Source organism: Aspergillus candidus (assembly GCF_002847045.1).
Source record: "Aspergillus candidus strain CBS 102.13 unplaced genomic scaffold BDW47scaffold_19, whole genome shotgun sequence".
In the NCBI taxonomy this organism is placed as follows: domain Eukaryota; kingdom Fungi; phylum Ascomycota; class Eurotiomycetes; order Eurotiales; family Aspergillaceae; genus Aspergillus; species Aspergillus candidus.
The window spans coordinates 138,635-154,013 of record NW_020194024.1 but is presented as its reverse complement, the minus strand read 5'-3'; the positions used below and the strand labels follow the sequence as shown (position 1 = coordinate 154,013).

The window sequence follows — 15,379 nt, the reverse complement described above, 5'->3', positions numbered from 1 at the left end:
TGCTTTTTCTTCTGCTCTCCTCCTTCCCATTCCCATCGCGTACTGCTTTCGATTTCTCACCCTTCCAGACCAACCGGATCTCAAGTCTAGGATTAATTGCTTTTTTGCGCGATCGGATTCCTCCAATTTCCTTTCATGCCGATTGTATCCGTCCCAAACTGCAGTCCCAGGTTGGCTGCATGATGCCCCCGGAGCATCCCCGATCACTCCCATTTCCCCTAGCCAATACCCTCCAGTCATCCTCTAGGACAGCTCCATTATGAAGCGCTCTTCATCGGACGTCGGTCTCGAGTCCCCTCGGAAAGATGACCGGCGTGCGTCTCTTGCTCCGGACGGACGGGCCCCGGTCCCGAGGATCTCCAAAGCCCGCGCGTGTGAGTACTTGTAACCCGTACCGAGGATGGTGGGTGGATCGTGCGGGGTGCATGTTCTGAACTGAACGCATCTAGGTGCGGAGTGCAAGCGTCACAAGATCCGTTGCGAGTTCAAACCGGGCGAAGCTACGTGCAACAAGTGTATGCGCAGTGGCATCAAATGCATAGTCAATGACTTTTCGCAGAAGTTCGTCGACGACGATGGAGTGTGAGTGATTTCTGGTTCTATCTATAAGGTTCAATCGTTTGGTGAGGTGGTTCTGAGTTGTTGTGCTAGATGGAAGTCTCAAGCGGCGGCCACCATTCAGCAACTTCAAACCGCCGTGGCACACTTACTGCGCCAGAACGGACTCCCGGAGCTGTCAACGTATTTCGCCAACGACGGCGGTCAGAATGGCTCGAGTCCCGCCTCGTCGCATTACCGTCGCGATTCGACGTTCGATGGGTCGCAGACGAAGATGAACCTGAACCAGACCAACCACGTCAACCACGTCAATCATTCAGAGCCAGGGGCTGTGATGGACGTGACTAGGGAGGCCTCCCAGGAGCCGGACCTTGGAGACCGAGAAGAGCTGGTGCCGGCGCCGATGCGCAGTCTCTATGAAGTCACGAAGCTGCGCGACTTACGACATAACCCGGTGCAACAGCCCAAGCTCACGCTGCTGGAGGAGGACTTCATCTCGCGAGGGCTGATCTCCATCCACGAAGCTGAAGAACTATTCGCATATTTCAGCCGCACAATGAACCAGCTCCTCTGGGGAGGAATCATCCTCGTCCACCGGGATCTAACATCCGTCCGACGAGCGTCAACCCTCCTCTCCGCGGCGGTCCTCACGGTGGCGGCCCTGCACATCCCCAATCGGACGGAAACGCTGAACCGGTGCTACGGCGAGTACGTATCGCTGGTGTCCGACATGTCTCTGACGCGAGCGCACACGCTGGATGACATCCGCGGGCTGTGCGTGGGCGCGTTCTGGCTCTCCGAGCTGAGCTGGAAGCTGTCTGGCCACGCGGTGCGAATCGCGACGGAGATGGGTCTCCATCAGAGCTACCAGAAGATGATGCGCGGCCACGGTGATCAGTACGAGCGCGCCCAGCTCTGGTACCTGCTCTACGTCTGCGACCACCATTTTAGCATTGCCTACGGGCGACCTCCCGTCATCCACGAGGACGTGGCGATCAAGAACTACGAGTCGTTCCTGCAGTCTCCGATGGTGGTCCCGGGCGATATCCGGCTGATCGCGCAAGTGGCGCTGTTCATGATCCTGACGGAGGCGTATCGCGTGTTTGGCAGCGACACGGAACAGGCCTTGACGGAAGAGGATTTCGGCCAGCTGCGGGTGTACAATGTGGCCTTGGATCAATGGCGACTCCTGTGGCAACCCCGATCGAGTAAGTGAATCTCCAGACCAGAACAATCCGAACTCACCACTCACCAGTCAAAACCAGGCGACAGCCCCTACGTCCGCACCTACCCCTCCAAAGGCGTAGTGCTGCACTACCACTTCGCCAAATTCCAACTCAACTCGCTCTCCCTCCGCGCCCTCTCCCCAACCAACACCCCCGTCTTCTCCATGGACCGCAAAGAAGCCGCCAACATCGCCATCTCGTCCGCCATGGCCTGCCTAAACATGGTCCTCGAAGAGCCCGACATCCGGGACGCCATCGTGGGCGTACCGATCTTCACACACACCATGGTGACCTTCTCCGCAGTCTTCCTGCTCAAAGTCGCCGTCAACTGGAACTCGGCCTACCTGAGCATCGACGGCCGCCAGGTCCGTCGACTCGTTGAGCGCGTCATCGAGCTGCTCAATTGCGTCTCCGCGGGTGATCGACACCTGACGCGGCATATTGCGCGCGGGCTCGGCAAGATGCTCGACCGGTTCGACTCGTGGGATACGGCGTGGCAGGGGGGCGTGGGCGGGGGCGCTGCTGCTGCTGCTGGACCGGGATCCGGGGCAGCGGCTGGGAGTGCAGGGTCAGGGGCAGGGACCGTGAACCGGGCCGATGGCGATGTACCTGGTGGAGCCAATGCCATGGCGCAGGGGTTTCCGCCGCCGGACCTGATCTATGACATGGTAGGGACGTACGGGTTTGGGTTGGATGAGAATCTGCTAGATCCGAGCATGGCCAATTTTGAGTTTTTGGCGCAGTAACTTTGGTATATACAAGGTATAGATAAATAATATGAAGGTTGATCGATATTCTACTAGATAGGAGATCAAGATGATGGTTTATTACATTGCCTGTGTTGAGATTGAGTTGAATAGGTTGGCCCGAGCGCATCCGTCTGAGAGTAGGTAAGCTCTAAAGCTGGAGCTGGGGACAGTGTATGTAGGTGGATGCATGTATGTACCACACACACGGCAGCAAGTAAAACAGTAACACTCACACAGGAGCAGCAGGTCTCGCTCTGTACATAATAGAGAAGTGGAGATGGGGTTACCGAATTCCCAGCCGTCCAGTGTAACATGGCTGCCCGGTGTATTTCATTCTTTTTAATATATTTTATTCCAGGGAAAAGTAGTGAAAAAGAAAAGAAAAAAGTATGTAATGTAAAGCAGCAAGGAAGGACTAGTCGACTTGGTCCTTTGGAACTGACATCATGATCCAGTCCGAGCTGAATGAACGGCTGGAGAGAGAGGAGTCCCGTGCCTGGTGCCTGCGGTTATGGACACGTCCTGCTGATTAAAGACACGGGGTTACCTTGCTGTTTGTGAATCAAAGGTGCGACTGGCATCTTCTCTCCCTCTCTTTTCTTTTAAGTTCTTTTCTCACTTCCCCTTCTAATGGTCTTACACTCGTCTTTTAAACACTCTTATTCAGTTGAAAGAAAGGCCTGATTTCCTGTTTTGTAGTAAATAACTTGTCAAGGCGGGCCCTACTGTGCAGACAGAGTACGGTACCTAGTAGTCTGGTAACAAATTGAATAAGTCGGATTACGACGGTAGTAAATAAGATAGTGTTATCAACACGGCCTTTTGGGCCATAAAGCGACGGCCCCCCTTTCGTTCGCTCTGCAGCAGTATTAAGTTCCTCCCCAGCATATGCTTCTGATCATTGCTATGGCTGCTGTTTTATCTTCTTTTTTTCCAAATTTAATCTTGAGCTGTTTTCTTGTTCTTTACTTTTGTCTGAATAAAGTTGGATTGATTTAGAAAAAAAAAAAATACCCTAAAAAGAAAAAAAGAAGTAGTAGATGGAATAAAATCATGGAAATATAACGGCTCATAACTTAATGATGATGCTCACTCATCATTCCCCTCCCTTTCCCAGGGTACAGAGGAGAAGCATGGGCTGGGGCTGGCGCGGCGCAGGACTGCACTGCGCTGCGCTGCTACTTTCTCTGTCTGTACTTGCGCCAACCCTGTTGCCCTGCCTGCCTCTCTCCATTTATTGTTCTTACCTCTCCTCTCCCTCTCCTCCATCCCCTCCCTCCATCCCATTCCTTATCCAACCTACTTACTTCCCTTCCGACTTCTCCCCTCCCCCATTGCACCATCTTAAGTCTAGAGGGATCCTCCAACTTCTGCACACTTTCGCGCATCGATTGCGCCAAATCACACAATGTCCACCCGTAAGAGAAAGCAAGAAGCCGAGGAGGAGGAAGAGCTCCAGGCGCTTCCTAGCGACGAGAGCGAAGAGGAAGAAGAGTAAGTCCTGTCTGTCTGGATCTTTTTTGTTAGTCTTTTAGTGTATTGCGAATGCGCCTACCAATTGATTTTCTCTCTTTGAAAATATATTGAAATGGAATGAAATCCTCGGCTGTGTCGTTTGTTTGATGTCTGTCGTTGTTGCGGTTGCTCTGAGCTTAGGCCGGGAGTCTGTTGGCTAGCCTCGGTTGGATTGCATCATCGTCATCGATATGATACTTTTTCTTCACACTTGTTATTTGTGGACCAATTCATTCGAGCTGCGTCGCGGCGATGATAGAATTCTGCTTGCTATCTTCGATTCTCATCATGCCTTATCTTCATGCAAAGATATGCAAAACTAACATGACCCAGATATGAGGACTCCGACGTAGGCGAAAGCGCAGGCGAAGAAGAAAGCGAGTCAGAAGCGAGCGCCGAAGAAGGAGACGAAGAGGAAGAAGAGGAGGAAGAAGGTGCTCCTCAAGAGAAAGGTGCGCCCCTGCCATTCTCTCCATCTTCACCTTCGAACAGCAATCAGAGCTAACGTGTATTCCTACCACCTAGGCCCTCCCGCCCCGAAGAAGCGAAAGACAGCCACCGCGCCCGAGGGAGAGGGTGAAGGTGAAGAGAAGGAAGAAGTGAAGGAGAAAGGCAAGGACGCTGGCGAGAATGGTGTCGACGACGACAAGGAGGGGGAGGGGGCAGGCGGAGACGAAGAGGAAGAGGAAGACGAGAAAGACGAGGGCGCTGAAAAGACGGAAAAGAGCAGCGGGCCCGCTGCGGCGGCGGCGAAAGCCAAGGGCAATGTTGTGCCCAAAGAGAATGAACTGGATTCTGATGCTTTGGAGGCGGATGAGTGAGGTCAGACGTCTTTGTTGGACTTGGATAATGCTGTGTTAATCCGTCAAGATGACCTCTTATTCTTTGCTTCTGCTATGGGCCTTGTCTATATTCTTGGATTAGTAGTAGGTGGTCTTGTTCTGATATGGCCTGGACTCGGAGGTTATAGTATAAAGATCTCTTGTCGTGGTATGTAATTCAACATATTTCCAATTTCCATGGACGATTGTCACATTCCTGAGAGATGTATCATCATTTACTTATTCTAGTGGTGACCCACTAGTGGAAGTGGTGTGATGAACTTGCGTATTTTTGAGATGCCAACACATACATACCTTACATAATGACACTGACTGCTAGTCCATCTATACACCCAGTGACAATTGTAAAGAGCTCAATAGACGATAAATTGAGGTAAGCATGATGGAGGCAAAAGAAAGGAGTCAAGAAGTAAAATCGCGTAAAAAGGACCAAAAGGTCTGCACACCATTTCTCTTACAGGCATTGACAAAACCAGTGACTGTTAAAGATATAAGGATGATCAATACCTGCCTATAACTACCTACCTACCTATAACTATTGTACCCACTACATAATTAAAACAAAATCCCCCATATTCGTATGTATTCGCTGCAGCCACGCTGGAAACATTGACTCTCTCCCAAACCCTTTTTTTCCCTCCTGCCTAAGTAATCTATAGGAGACTGTCTCGCCCGGGACTATTGTAGAGAGAATAAAAAGTATGAAAATAGAGTAAGAAATGAGATTAAATGAAATAAGGAGAAGGAGAAGAAGAAAAATCAACCATCACTGCCGCTGCTGCGGAAAGTCGCGCATAGTTGGCAGTACTGGTGTGTGAGATCCAGGACCGGCTGAGACAGGTTAGTAGCCTGGACTATACTGCGCACCTTGACGGCGCCTTCATCTTCGATGAGCTTGCGGATGAGGTAGAGTAGTTCGGGGGAGAACTGCATTGGTTAGAACCATTCATCTAATGGGATATCCGTTTTCTTTTTTGTTTGTGGGACCAACCTCAGAATACCACCGGTATTGCCAGGCAATCAGACGGATCAACGCGCCCAGCATGGACCGGGTGTCGTTGCGGTTTTCGTACAGTTTTAGTACTCCCCGCATGGCCTTGGGCGAGAACCGGATCTCCAGACAGTGCTGGTAGGCTTCGATGCCTTCGTCGAAGTGGTGCAGTCGCTCGGCGAGTTCGCCGAGGATCTCCCATTCCGTCGCGGACTTCTTGTACTCGATCGCCTGCTGTCGGAATTGGGCCATCTCCGTTCGCCAGATGGTGTAGATGCGGAGGTCCTCGTAGAGAACCATGAACAGGTTGTCCAGCCAGCGCTCGCAGAGACGCTTGTTCTGGAACTGGGTATAGGATGCGTGCGAAGGGTCGGGCTGGGATAAGGTTAGGATGTTGTTCAAAACCAGGCGAACACGTAAACAGGGAAACAGATAAACAGGTAAAAGGTACTCACATCGTCGCGGCCAGACTTGACCACCGCGGACGCCACGGTTTGCTCCGGTCGCTCGACAGTGACCTCCGATGCTTTGTCGCCGTTCGTGGTGGTCTCGGACTTCGTCTGCGTGTCTTCGTCACCAGCGCCCTTCTCGGTGCCCTTCGCGTCTTCGCTCTCTTCGTTCGCGCCAGAACCGATGGACGGCGACACCTTCGACGTGGAATGCTGACGCTCGACCCGGTACTCCTCTTCCATGACAAAGACCTCGCTGCGGATCTTGAGTAGTTGATCCCACCCGATCGCGGCCGTGATCTTCGTCAGGAGGTTGTAAGCCTTGAGGAAAGTTCCTTGATACGTCGCAGCGTGGAGTCTCCGCAGGGACGGGTGCACATAGTCGTGGGGGTCGCCCTGCCGCGGCTGGCCCTCGTCGATCTCATCCAACATGCTCTCCGCTAAAATCGGAAGCATAATGCGGGACGGCTGGGGCATGCGCGGCGTGTCTTTATCCTGGTACGTGAACATCGGACACGAGTTCAGCGTGAGAAGTGCCAAGTCCCACTGCTCCAAACCCACGTATACCTCCGCCAGTCGGGCCCAGGTGCTGAATTCGCTGGGCGCAGCAGTGACGGCGCGTTTCGCGCACTCCAGAGCCATCTCCCCCTCGCCCTTGTTCTTGCAGAACGCTGCCTGGCAGTCGAGCAAGGAATAGTCCATCGGGACGTCCTGTAGGGAGTCATACATCAACCGCACCGCTTGAACCTCCTCGTCCGCCATGAGCATGACCTGGGCGAGTAGCGACGAGACTTCCACGTCTCTTGTGCGAAGCTTCTCAAACAAGTTGATTCCCGAAGTGTAGCGCCCGGTGGTCTGGATGTATTTCAAAAGGCCCGATGTGAGATGGTTGCTGACGGTATTCGGTACTTGGGTCTCGGGGTCGGAGCTAAGTTGCCGTCCTACACTGTCGTTAGTATATGTCTCAAGTGGAAAGCTCCCGGAGTAGCGCACCCAAGAAGAACAGCCTCTCTGCGGCGTCCAGAAATTTGTGCTCCATCTCCGTGTTCGTGACGGGGTTGAACCGGCGAACGCCAACAATCTTCCTGATAGAATCCCCACTACCATTGTCCGCGTAGGAGTAGGCCCTCAAGATACCGCACAAGAATGTTTCCAGCCAAAGGGCCTCGGTGGCAACACGCTGCTCCCCGCGCTCGTCGATGCAATAGCTTTCCAGGCTTCCCGGGATCTTAACTTCGACACGCATGTCCAGGTGGGAAAAGGCGTTATAACAACTGCGACGGAGTCAGAAATGGTGCATGCGACCAGAGACCAACATCATTGGATGATCTCACCAATAAATCCCCGAGACCACTTTGTGGGTTTTGTCCAGGGGAGAAAACGTCAACGTATTTACGTAGGCAGCCAGGCTGGCGGAGGACGAGGCATCGATTCCGGTAACATGGTGATAAACCCCCGTCTGCTATTGTCGCAATCATATTAGCGATCATCCATTGCCTTCACGACCTCTAGTAGACGCAACCTTGTAGCGACATCGTGAAGCGGGACTCAAAAGAGACGTACCTGACGGCCCGTGTTCGACTTGGGCTGTTTGACCAGATACACCAAGTCCGGGGGACCTAATTCTCGGAGATTTTGTAGTGATTCTGTGCGCGCCTCAACCGCCGCAAAGATATCCTCCTCCTCGTATAATCTGCGGGCAATTGGGAATTAGTTCCACGTCGACTGGGGGAAGGTGTGGAGCGCATCTGTTTGCCTCAGGAGTACGTACTCGGGGACAGCTGGCGCAACCATGGCGCATGCGAAAGGACGAAGAGATGCGACAGGGATAGGAGGAAAATCGAAGAAATCAAAGATCAAGTTGAATGTACTTTTTGGTACGAAGGAACGGGGATGCTCAAAGAAGCCACTAGGAGTAACTGTCAGGGACAAAAGGCGCAGGAGGTCTTTTGGGGGGGAAGAAGAGTCTCGGCGCGGCGTCGTCACGGCCGGAGATCAACCAGGCCGTAATCAAACAAAGTACGGCCGATCCTCAGGCAGACCCAGGCAAGACCCAGGCTGGAACAATGCGGTCCCCAGGCACCCAGGCCACCACTTGGCTCCTTTGGGAAATTAAGCCCAATTCCCGCCTGAGGCCACCCACCCCCGGGCGGAAAACGCGTGATGCGTGTTCCGCGGCTTCTTGATCGCATCGTCCATCTCAACTCTACCTTTTCGGTGTTCTCGTCGCATCTACTTCCCTCCCATCCTTTCAACTTGCGATGTTGCATAGCGCGACTCCCATCCGATTGCCGATGCCAGCGACTTAACCCTGGGCCGGAAATAAGCCCGCATCGCCATCATGTCCAATTGGACGGCCTTGAATATCGAACCCGCGGAAGCTGTCGAGGAGGAGGTGGATGATACAAAGGAGATCCAGATCGAGGAGTCGCTGAAGCTATACCAGAATGCGCTGAAGCTTCATTCCCAGGGCCCTCGGTTCTATGACCAGGCCGCGGAAGCCTATGACGCCCTGCTGAATTCGGAGATCTTCAAATACCCCGAGTCCCTCTCCGGGTTCAAGAGAGCTGCCCTGCAAGATACTGAACTTCCGCCGACGGATTTGCTGGATGATCCTGCTGCCGCGGTTGAGGCTGAAACTCTGACAGAATATGATATTAATGACTCGACGTCGAGCACGTTGTTGCAGACCATCTACCTTGCCTACAAAAACCACGGACAATACATTCTCGACTCTTTACGATCCAATCTTGAGAATATCCCGAGCACACCGGATAATGTCGACGAGATTTCCTCGAATATTGCGCAACGAGCAAGCACCGCCTTAGCGTCGTTTGCCGACGCCTTGGAAAGCGACGATACCGACCTCAACCTGTGGAGACAGAGCGCGCGACTGAGCAGCGCCTTGCAGAGCTACCGACTAGTGCGATATTGTTTGGAGAGTGTATTGGCGGATGACGAAAACCGTCTGGAAGTCAGAACAGAGCAATTGGGATTGGAGGAGACATTCGCGGAAGAGCGACTGCGGGATACGCTGCGGACACTGGATGACCGATTATCCGCTTCCTACGTCCCGATTAAGAAACCAAAGAAGGCTCTGTTGAAGATTTTGAAACGTCACATTGACCCGTTTCCTTATTTGCCTGCCCTGCCAAATAATCTACAGGACGCAGATACGACGAAACGCTCTCTCGCCCTACAACCCTCACGTCATGAGATCCAACCAACCACGCCAACTTGGGCTGGGGTGGGTCAATCTCTTCTCCAAGTCCTTGAGGATGAAGAGCAGGGGTCATCCGATATTCGCGTCGGGTCGTCAATAAAAATTACTTTGCCGCCAATTAATCGCGAAGTAAAAGCGACAGGTGCCAAGGATGCACAGCCGTCCGGACAAAAGGGCGACGAAGAGGACGCAGCACAGAAGCAAGAAGCCCCTATACCAGACGACGGAGACCAGATCATGAAGTCCCGGCCTCCGACAAGTATTAAAACCGAAGGCCCTGAATCATGTGGAGATCATGCCGATGATCATTCGTCTGTTGATCAAAGGGCAGAACAACAGCTCATGGAGGGTCTGGAACTTCCGTCCCCTACCCTTCCTGAGGCAGACAGCCAACAAGAACCCGCCAATGCTGAAGAGCCGGATCTCAAATCATCGGTGAACGGCTGTCGCAAAAGGTCCTCTGCATCGGCGATGACTGAAGACCAAGCGGAGGGTTCCAGGTCCAAAAGTAGACGGACTCGTCTCCGAGAATCAAACGCAGATCTGCCCACCCAGTCCGAAGAAGTCGCGTTCGACCAAAATAAGTTCTACGAGGACCAACTTGCAGAGTACATCCAGGCCGACGAATGGATGCTCGACACGGCGGGGTCTTTGTTATCTAAGGTTGGCGTCGAAAAGTTAGGGACGGTAGATGGAATAAGGAAGCTTGTGTTTGCCGAAGGGGGCGCCCCGGCGGATGCAGAAAACCTGCCTACGAAAGTCGAACACTTGCTGCCGCAGGACCTACGGAACATTATGAAAAGTTGGGATGAGGGGAGGTCCCAGGTCATGCTTCAGAACGATAACTTCTCAACGCTTCAGAACGTCCAATCCATGGGCAAATCTGGACTGGCCATTTTCCTGGAACACTCGAGGAAATCTACCCGCAAATTAGGGATGAAGCAAGTCCTTTCTGGGGATGAAGAGCTGATGGAGTTGTCAGAGCACGTCAATCAAGGATGGTTCAATGTCCACGAAGTGGTCTTTGGCTGGCTCTATTCGCTCCTGGCACCCGAATTCGGGAAAGGTCTCGCGGGAGGTAATGTCTCCGGCGCAGGAGATTGGTCCAGCATGAAGTCGACCTACGATCAATGCCAGTGGCCTGAATTTCTCAAAGAAACCGTGACACAAGCTTTGCTGCGGGACGACGAGTACGTTTATGGGAGGATGTGCGAGAAGATTGAAGCCCTCGAGCACCAGATACTCTCTAGCAGCGCCCAGGCACCCTTTGAATACACCGTTGAGCACTTTTCAGACTTGGTGTTCCTCCAAACTGTATTTGAGCTCCATCTCGACATATACAATTCTATAAACAACCCGAACAGCGAGGTGGATTCAGGCATTAGGAGCGTGCAGCGAGATCGCTTGGCAAGATGGAACATGCTAGCTCGTACCTCCCTCACGCACCTCATGGACCATGGTCCCCCGGGAGTTGACCAGGACAATATCACTCTGCGCCATATCTGGGCGTCCACTTTCTACTCCAACATGATCACTGACGCTTCGAGAGAACATGTCCTTCTTTGTCTTCAGGAATTGAAACGCCTGCTGCATTGCCTGAAAGATCCGGAGATAACCCTCGTGAACAACGCTATGATGCCGGAAATAGCGGCCGAGGCCATCGACCAGGAGATCTCCAAGTTGAAGTCCATGGACTTTTTCATGAAGATTTTCAATCCTGAATCGGAAGACCCTGTAGGGCTGATTGAAACGATCGAGCCAATCCTCGAGCCTAGTTCTGTTCGCTTCGTTGAAGAGAATGGGACCGAAGAGCAGAGCCTCGACCAGCCAACCTCCCAGATCCACGAAATGGGCTCTTTCCTGGATAGAGGGGATGTCACCCTGCGATTATTCTTGTGGCAAAGACTGCAGGACGCGTACAAGTCGATCAATTACCCGCCCAAGATCATCTCTTGCCAGCTTCGTAGTATCGAGACGATAACACGAGAGCTCGAGAATCCTGCGCATCTGGAGGAACCTACTGAGCATCGCCAGACCCTCCTAATCCGATGGTTCAAATCGCTTGATGGCATTTTGAGCAAGACGACCACTGCTGTTCTTCAAGACAAGGAAAATGCATTCGATTGCTTTGACATGGATCATCTCAGGTCGTCAATGTCAGCACTCGCTTTTCTACTAAACCTACTCCATAGCTTCATCGTCTATGAGGACTCAGTTCGAGTGGGTCAAACAGCCGGATCTGATCTTCGCGGCGCACTCGCCAAATCCTTGGAGAACTTCAAAGACAAACTACGCGACATGAACGTCCGCTGTTGGATCTTACTCTACACGCTCCTAAGGGAAGCCATGGCACAAAGCGAAGAGGATTTTGACACCCCGCTAGAGGACCGCATCCATTACTTGCGTGCCGTGCACAATGCTCTTGGTATCCGCAAGATGTGCAAGCGCTCCCAAAAGCAGTTCCTCAAGATCATGAAATCGGAGATCTTCACCCTGGATGTAAAGCAAGATGTGGAGGCGGACGAATGCCAAATTCTATACGATATCCATGGCATAAAGCTTTCTCCCATTGACGGTTTACTGGCCGAGCACAATTGCCCTGTTGAAAAGTTGGACCGGCCAACGGCGATAATGATGATCGACTTCGTCATGAAGCAGGCAAAGAAGATCAACATCAAGGACCTGTCCAAGTCAGAGTTGAAGGCTACCATTGATAAGATGCAGTCGGCCATTGGCACTACCAAGTCGTCGCCTCCGTTAACGTACAACAAACGCGTTCTGTCGTCCTACTTGAAATCTCCGCTCAACCCTACGGAAATATTCCACGCCATCCGAGGCCTTGATGATCTCCCCTTGATCCCTGTGCCTACCGAGAGTGCAGTAATCGCACGAAAAGGGTGGTATTTCCTTTTGGGCCACGCAGCCCTAACGAAATTCCGCTCCCAGAAGCGCTTGAACCCCGTTCCAACCACCGATCTCGACGACGCTATCACTTGGTTCCGGCAAGATATTGAGCATGGGACGCCGAAGTGGGAGTCATGGTATCGCCTTGCTCAAACGTACGACTCGAAGCTAGAGGAGGATATCACCTGGTCTGCAGACAAAATCAATAATAATCGGACGGACTTGGTAACCTGGCAGCGTAATGCAATCCACTGCTACGCCATGGCTATCGCAACAGCGATCAGCACTGCGGACCCAGCACCAGAAACCCGAACACTCCTAGCGGATGTCTATACGGATTTCGGGATCCGTCTCTACGCGTCCTCCCGGGAGCCATTGTCGATGGCAGCTTTCAACATTGGCGAGGCGACTCGCCATTTCAACAGCGAAGAAAACCAGCAGATGTACGAGAGGCAGCCGTTCAGGGAGATGAAAATCTACTCTGTCTGGAGCCTTGCGAGCTTTCTTCTCAAGCATGCCATCATCAATAAACCCAAGAATTGGATGTGAGTTTGATCCATCCACCACAGCAGCATAGAAGCTTACTCAATACACTACAGGACTTATTATATGCGGAGCAAATGTCTCTGGAAGATGTTTAGCTGTGACGACTCTGTGCGGGGAAACTTCAGACGCATTGAGGTTGACGAAATGGTGGATTCTCTACTCGATGCGATCGACGCACTTCCTCAGCGGAGGGATTCCCGCTCAGAACCTATCTTTGAGCCACATTATAAGCTGGTGTCGATCATCGATAAGCTGGTTCAAAGAAACACGTTGACGGTAATACGCTCACACAAAAGAAGCTACCTTTTTCGTATAGCACCCCGCTAATACCTCACTAGGCGACCGAAGCAAGCAAGACTCTTCTAGCGACTCCCTGGGCTCGCAAGGTCGAAGCGCCAGAAGGAAGCGAAGACTGGAAACCGTATATACTCAAAGTGCTTCGGAATCTGAAGCATGGGGACAAGTCCAACTGGCATCATCGCATGGCCTTCAGGGTAAGCCACTTATTACCCCTATTTCCTTGCATGGCATTGTTCACTAAACCCCGTCAGGCTGCACACATTCTCTACGACGACCAAAAGGACGCCACGGCAGCAGCGGCAGCTAAGAGCGAACTCGGACACCAAATATTCACCAAAACCATGACCATCCAAGTCTGGAGGCCCGAATTCGAGCGCCCCGGCAGACACTTCGTGTATACAACACGATACGTTTACTTCTACGTAGCATTGCTCGACCAGCTCGACGACCGCGCGAATCTCGATCAACTACTCCGCCGAGTGCGAAAGAAGCAAGGCGACTTCATCAACCACACCAAGCTCTGGGAAGACGTCTGCCTCACCTACGCAAGAGTCATCCGGCGCGCAGGCGGCATCAAAGAAGGCCACGAAGAAAGTGTCTTCAAGCCGATCAGCTGGGACGAGTTCGTAACCAACACCGCCCGCCTGGAAGGCCTCGCGCAACTCGCCCCAGAAAGCACCCTCCTCCTCGAGCTCCTCCGCGACGCCATCGAGCTCAAAAAGCTCAACAACAACCTCATGAAAGTCTCCCTCCTCGAAGACCTCATCGCAGACCTCTACTCCCGCCTCTACGAAGTCAACATGCCGCAAGTCCTCGAGCAAGCCAACGAGGAAAACAAAGAGAAGATGAAAGTCGACCACCTCCTAATGGCCACCACCGACGGCGCCGCAGATGGCTCCACACCACCTACCTCAGCCCCACCGTCAGAGGCCCCCGCGCCCCGCGGCCGCACAAAGGGCATCGCGCGCCGCGATATCCAAAAACGAGCGGAGACCATCGTCAGCCGCAAGCTGACGCCGCGGGTCCCCGCAGCTAAGGCCCCCGCCCCCGCGGAGACTGAACCAACACCACACCACAATCCTCCCAAGAAAGGCGGTGCCACGTCCGCGCCCTCACAGACGACCAAAGACACCACCAGCAATGGTGTCCAGGCCGTCGGCAGCTCGACAGGAATTCAGAGTGATGCACCCGATGGGAGTCTACACGAGAGTGCTGACGACGAGAGCGAGCTTAGCGAGATCGACGATGAGAAGCTGTCGAAACTCGCTCCGGAGAGGAAGCGTTTCTTCCCTAATCTGCAGAACAGGGGGTCCGTCGAACCCGGGTCGGAGATGTCGGCTCAGGTCAGTGCTGACGGAGATGGCGGGGCAGCCGCTGCTGCGGCGGTGGAAGAAGGGGCCGATAGAGAGGGTGATGTCGGCGAGAACGATCAGGAAACTGGACCCGTCGGCGAAGAAGACGAAGAAGAGGAAGAGGACGACGGTCACGAAGAAGAAGGAGAAGAAGGCGGGGACGAGGCAGGCGATAGTGAAGAAGAAGAGGAAGGAGAAGGAGAAGAAGTTGCCGAGGGAGAAGACGCCGAAATGGGAGGCGACGAAGAGAATGACGGTGAAGATGGTGCTGATGCCGAAGAACAAGAACAAGAACAAGAAGAGGAAGAAGAAGAGGAAGAGGAAGAAGAAGAAGCCGAACCTGAAGATGAGCCTGAACCCCAAGGCGACGACAACGACAATGACCCCGGGGACGGGGACATGATGAACGTCGACGGTGAAGGCGCCGATGTTGATGAAGAAGAAGAGGCCGAAAATGCCGAAGAGGCTGCTGGTGGTGACGGTGAACCTGAAGCAATGGACATTCGTTGAGATTGCGTCGTCTATGGAAACGGCCTGTCTAATCTCTTTCTTTCTCTGTTTTCTCTGCATGTTCCCATGTTTATCGTTGTATTGTACGGGTGTTGGTATGATATCGGGATACCGGCGCTTTTGTAATTGTACGGTGTCTTTTACCATGATCTACCGGCGTTGTGATCCTGTAGGCTAGCAGAGACTTTGCGATCTTCGCATCATGTATTAGTAT

General features: G+C 52.9%; 4 protein-coding genes across 4 annotated transcripts; 3 read left to right on the top strand and 1 right to left on the bottom strand.

The window, feature by feature from the left end:
- Positions 1-259: 259 nt before the first annotated feature.
- On the top strand, positions 260-2,787 carry BDW47DRAFT_131323 (putative C6 transcription factor; the record flags this gene model as incomplete). The annotated part of the gene is made up of 4 exons (XM_024817286.1): positions 260-374; positions 450-582; positions 652-1,766; positions 1,824-2,787. 4 exons carry the CDS (start codon positions 260-262, stop codon positions 2,528-2,530), a joined length of 2,070 nt encoding a protein of 689 aa, XP_024672504.1. The 3' UTR covers positions 2,531-2,787.
- Positions 2,788-3,614: 827 nt separating this feature from the next.
- BDW47DRAFT_104919 (uncharacterized protein) lies at positions 3,615-5,106 on the top strand (the record flags this gene model as incomplete). The annotated part of the gene is made up of 3 exons (XM_024812444.1): positions 3,615-4,027; positions 4,382-4,500; positions 4,574-5,106. Coding segments are annotated over exons 1-3 (497 nt in total), but the record flags the coding sequence as incomplete, so codon positions are not given.
- A 290-nt stretch (positions 5,107-5,396) lies between these two features.
- BDW47DRAFT_104917 (ChAPs family protein) lies at positions 5,397-8,285 on the bottom strand. The gene is made up of 7 exons (XM_024812443.1): positions 8,102-8,285; positions 7,894-8,023; positions 7,665-7,792; positions 7,324-7,604; positions 6,337-7,271; positions 5,882-6,256; positions 5,397-5,817 (listed from the first exon to the last, which is right to left on the bottom strand). Exons 1-7 carry the CDS (start codon positions 8,122-8,124, stop codon positions 5,650-5,652), a joined length of 2,040 nt encoding a protein of 679 aa, XP_024672502.1. The 5' UTR covers positions 8,125-8,285; the 3' UTR covers positions 5,397-5,649.
- Positions 8,286-8,458: 173 nt separating this feature from the next.
- Positions 8,459-15,379, top strand: hir3 (putative transcriptional corepressor of histone genes (Hir3)). The gene is made up of 4 exons (XM_024812442.1): positions 8,459-13,002; positions 13,057-13,279; positions 13,342-13,497; positions 13,555-15,379. Exons 1-4 carry the CDS (start codon positions 8,672-8,674, stop codon positions 15,163-15,165), a joined length of 6,321 nt encoding a protein of 2,106 aa, XP_024672501.1. The 5' UTR covers positions 8,459-8,671; the 3' UTR covers positions 15,166-15,379.

Coding starts and splice junctions, on each gene's coding strand:
- BDW47DRAFT_104917 (XM_024812443.1), bottom strand. CDS start 8,124: ATGGTTGCGCCAGCTGTCCCCGA. Junction 7,793..7,893: donor AGTCGAACACGGGCCGTCAG/GTACGTCTCTTT, acceptor TTGCGACAATAG/CAGACGGGGGTTTATCACCA. Junction 5,818..5,881: donor AATACCGGTGGTATTCTGAG/GTTGGTCCCACA, acceptor TAACCAATGCAG/TTCTCCCCCGAACTACTCTA.
- hir3 (XM_024812442.1), top strand. CDS start 8,672: ATGTCCAATTGGACGGCCTTGAATATCGAACCCGCGGAAGCTGTCGAG. Junction 13,280..13,341: donor TTCAAAGAAACACGTTGACG/GTAATACGCTCA, acceptor ATACCTCACTAG/GCGACCGAAGCAAGCAAGAC. Junction 13,498..13,554: donor ATCATCGCATGGCCTTCAGG/GTAAGCCACTTA, acceptor AAACCCCGTCAG/GCTGCACACATTCTCTACGA.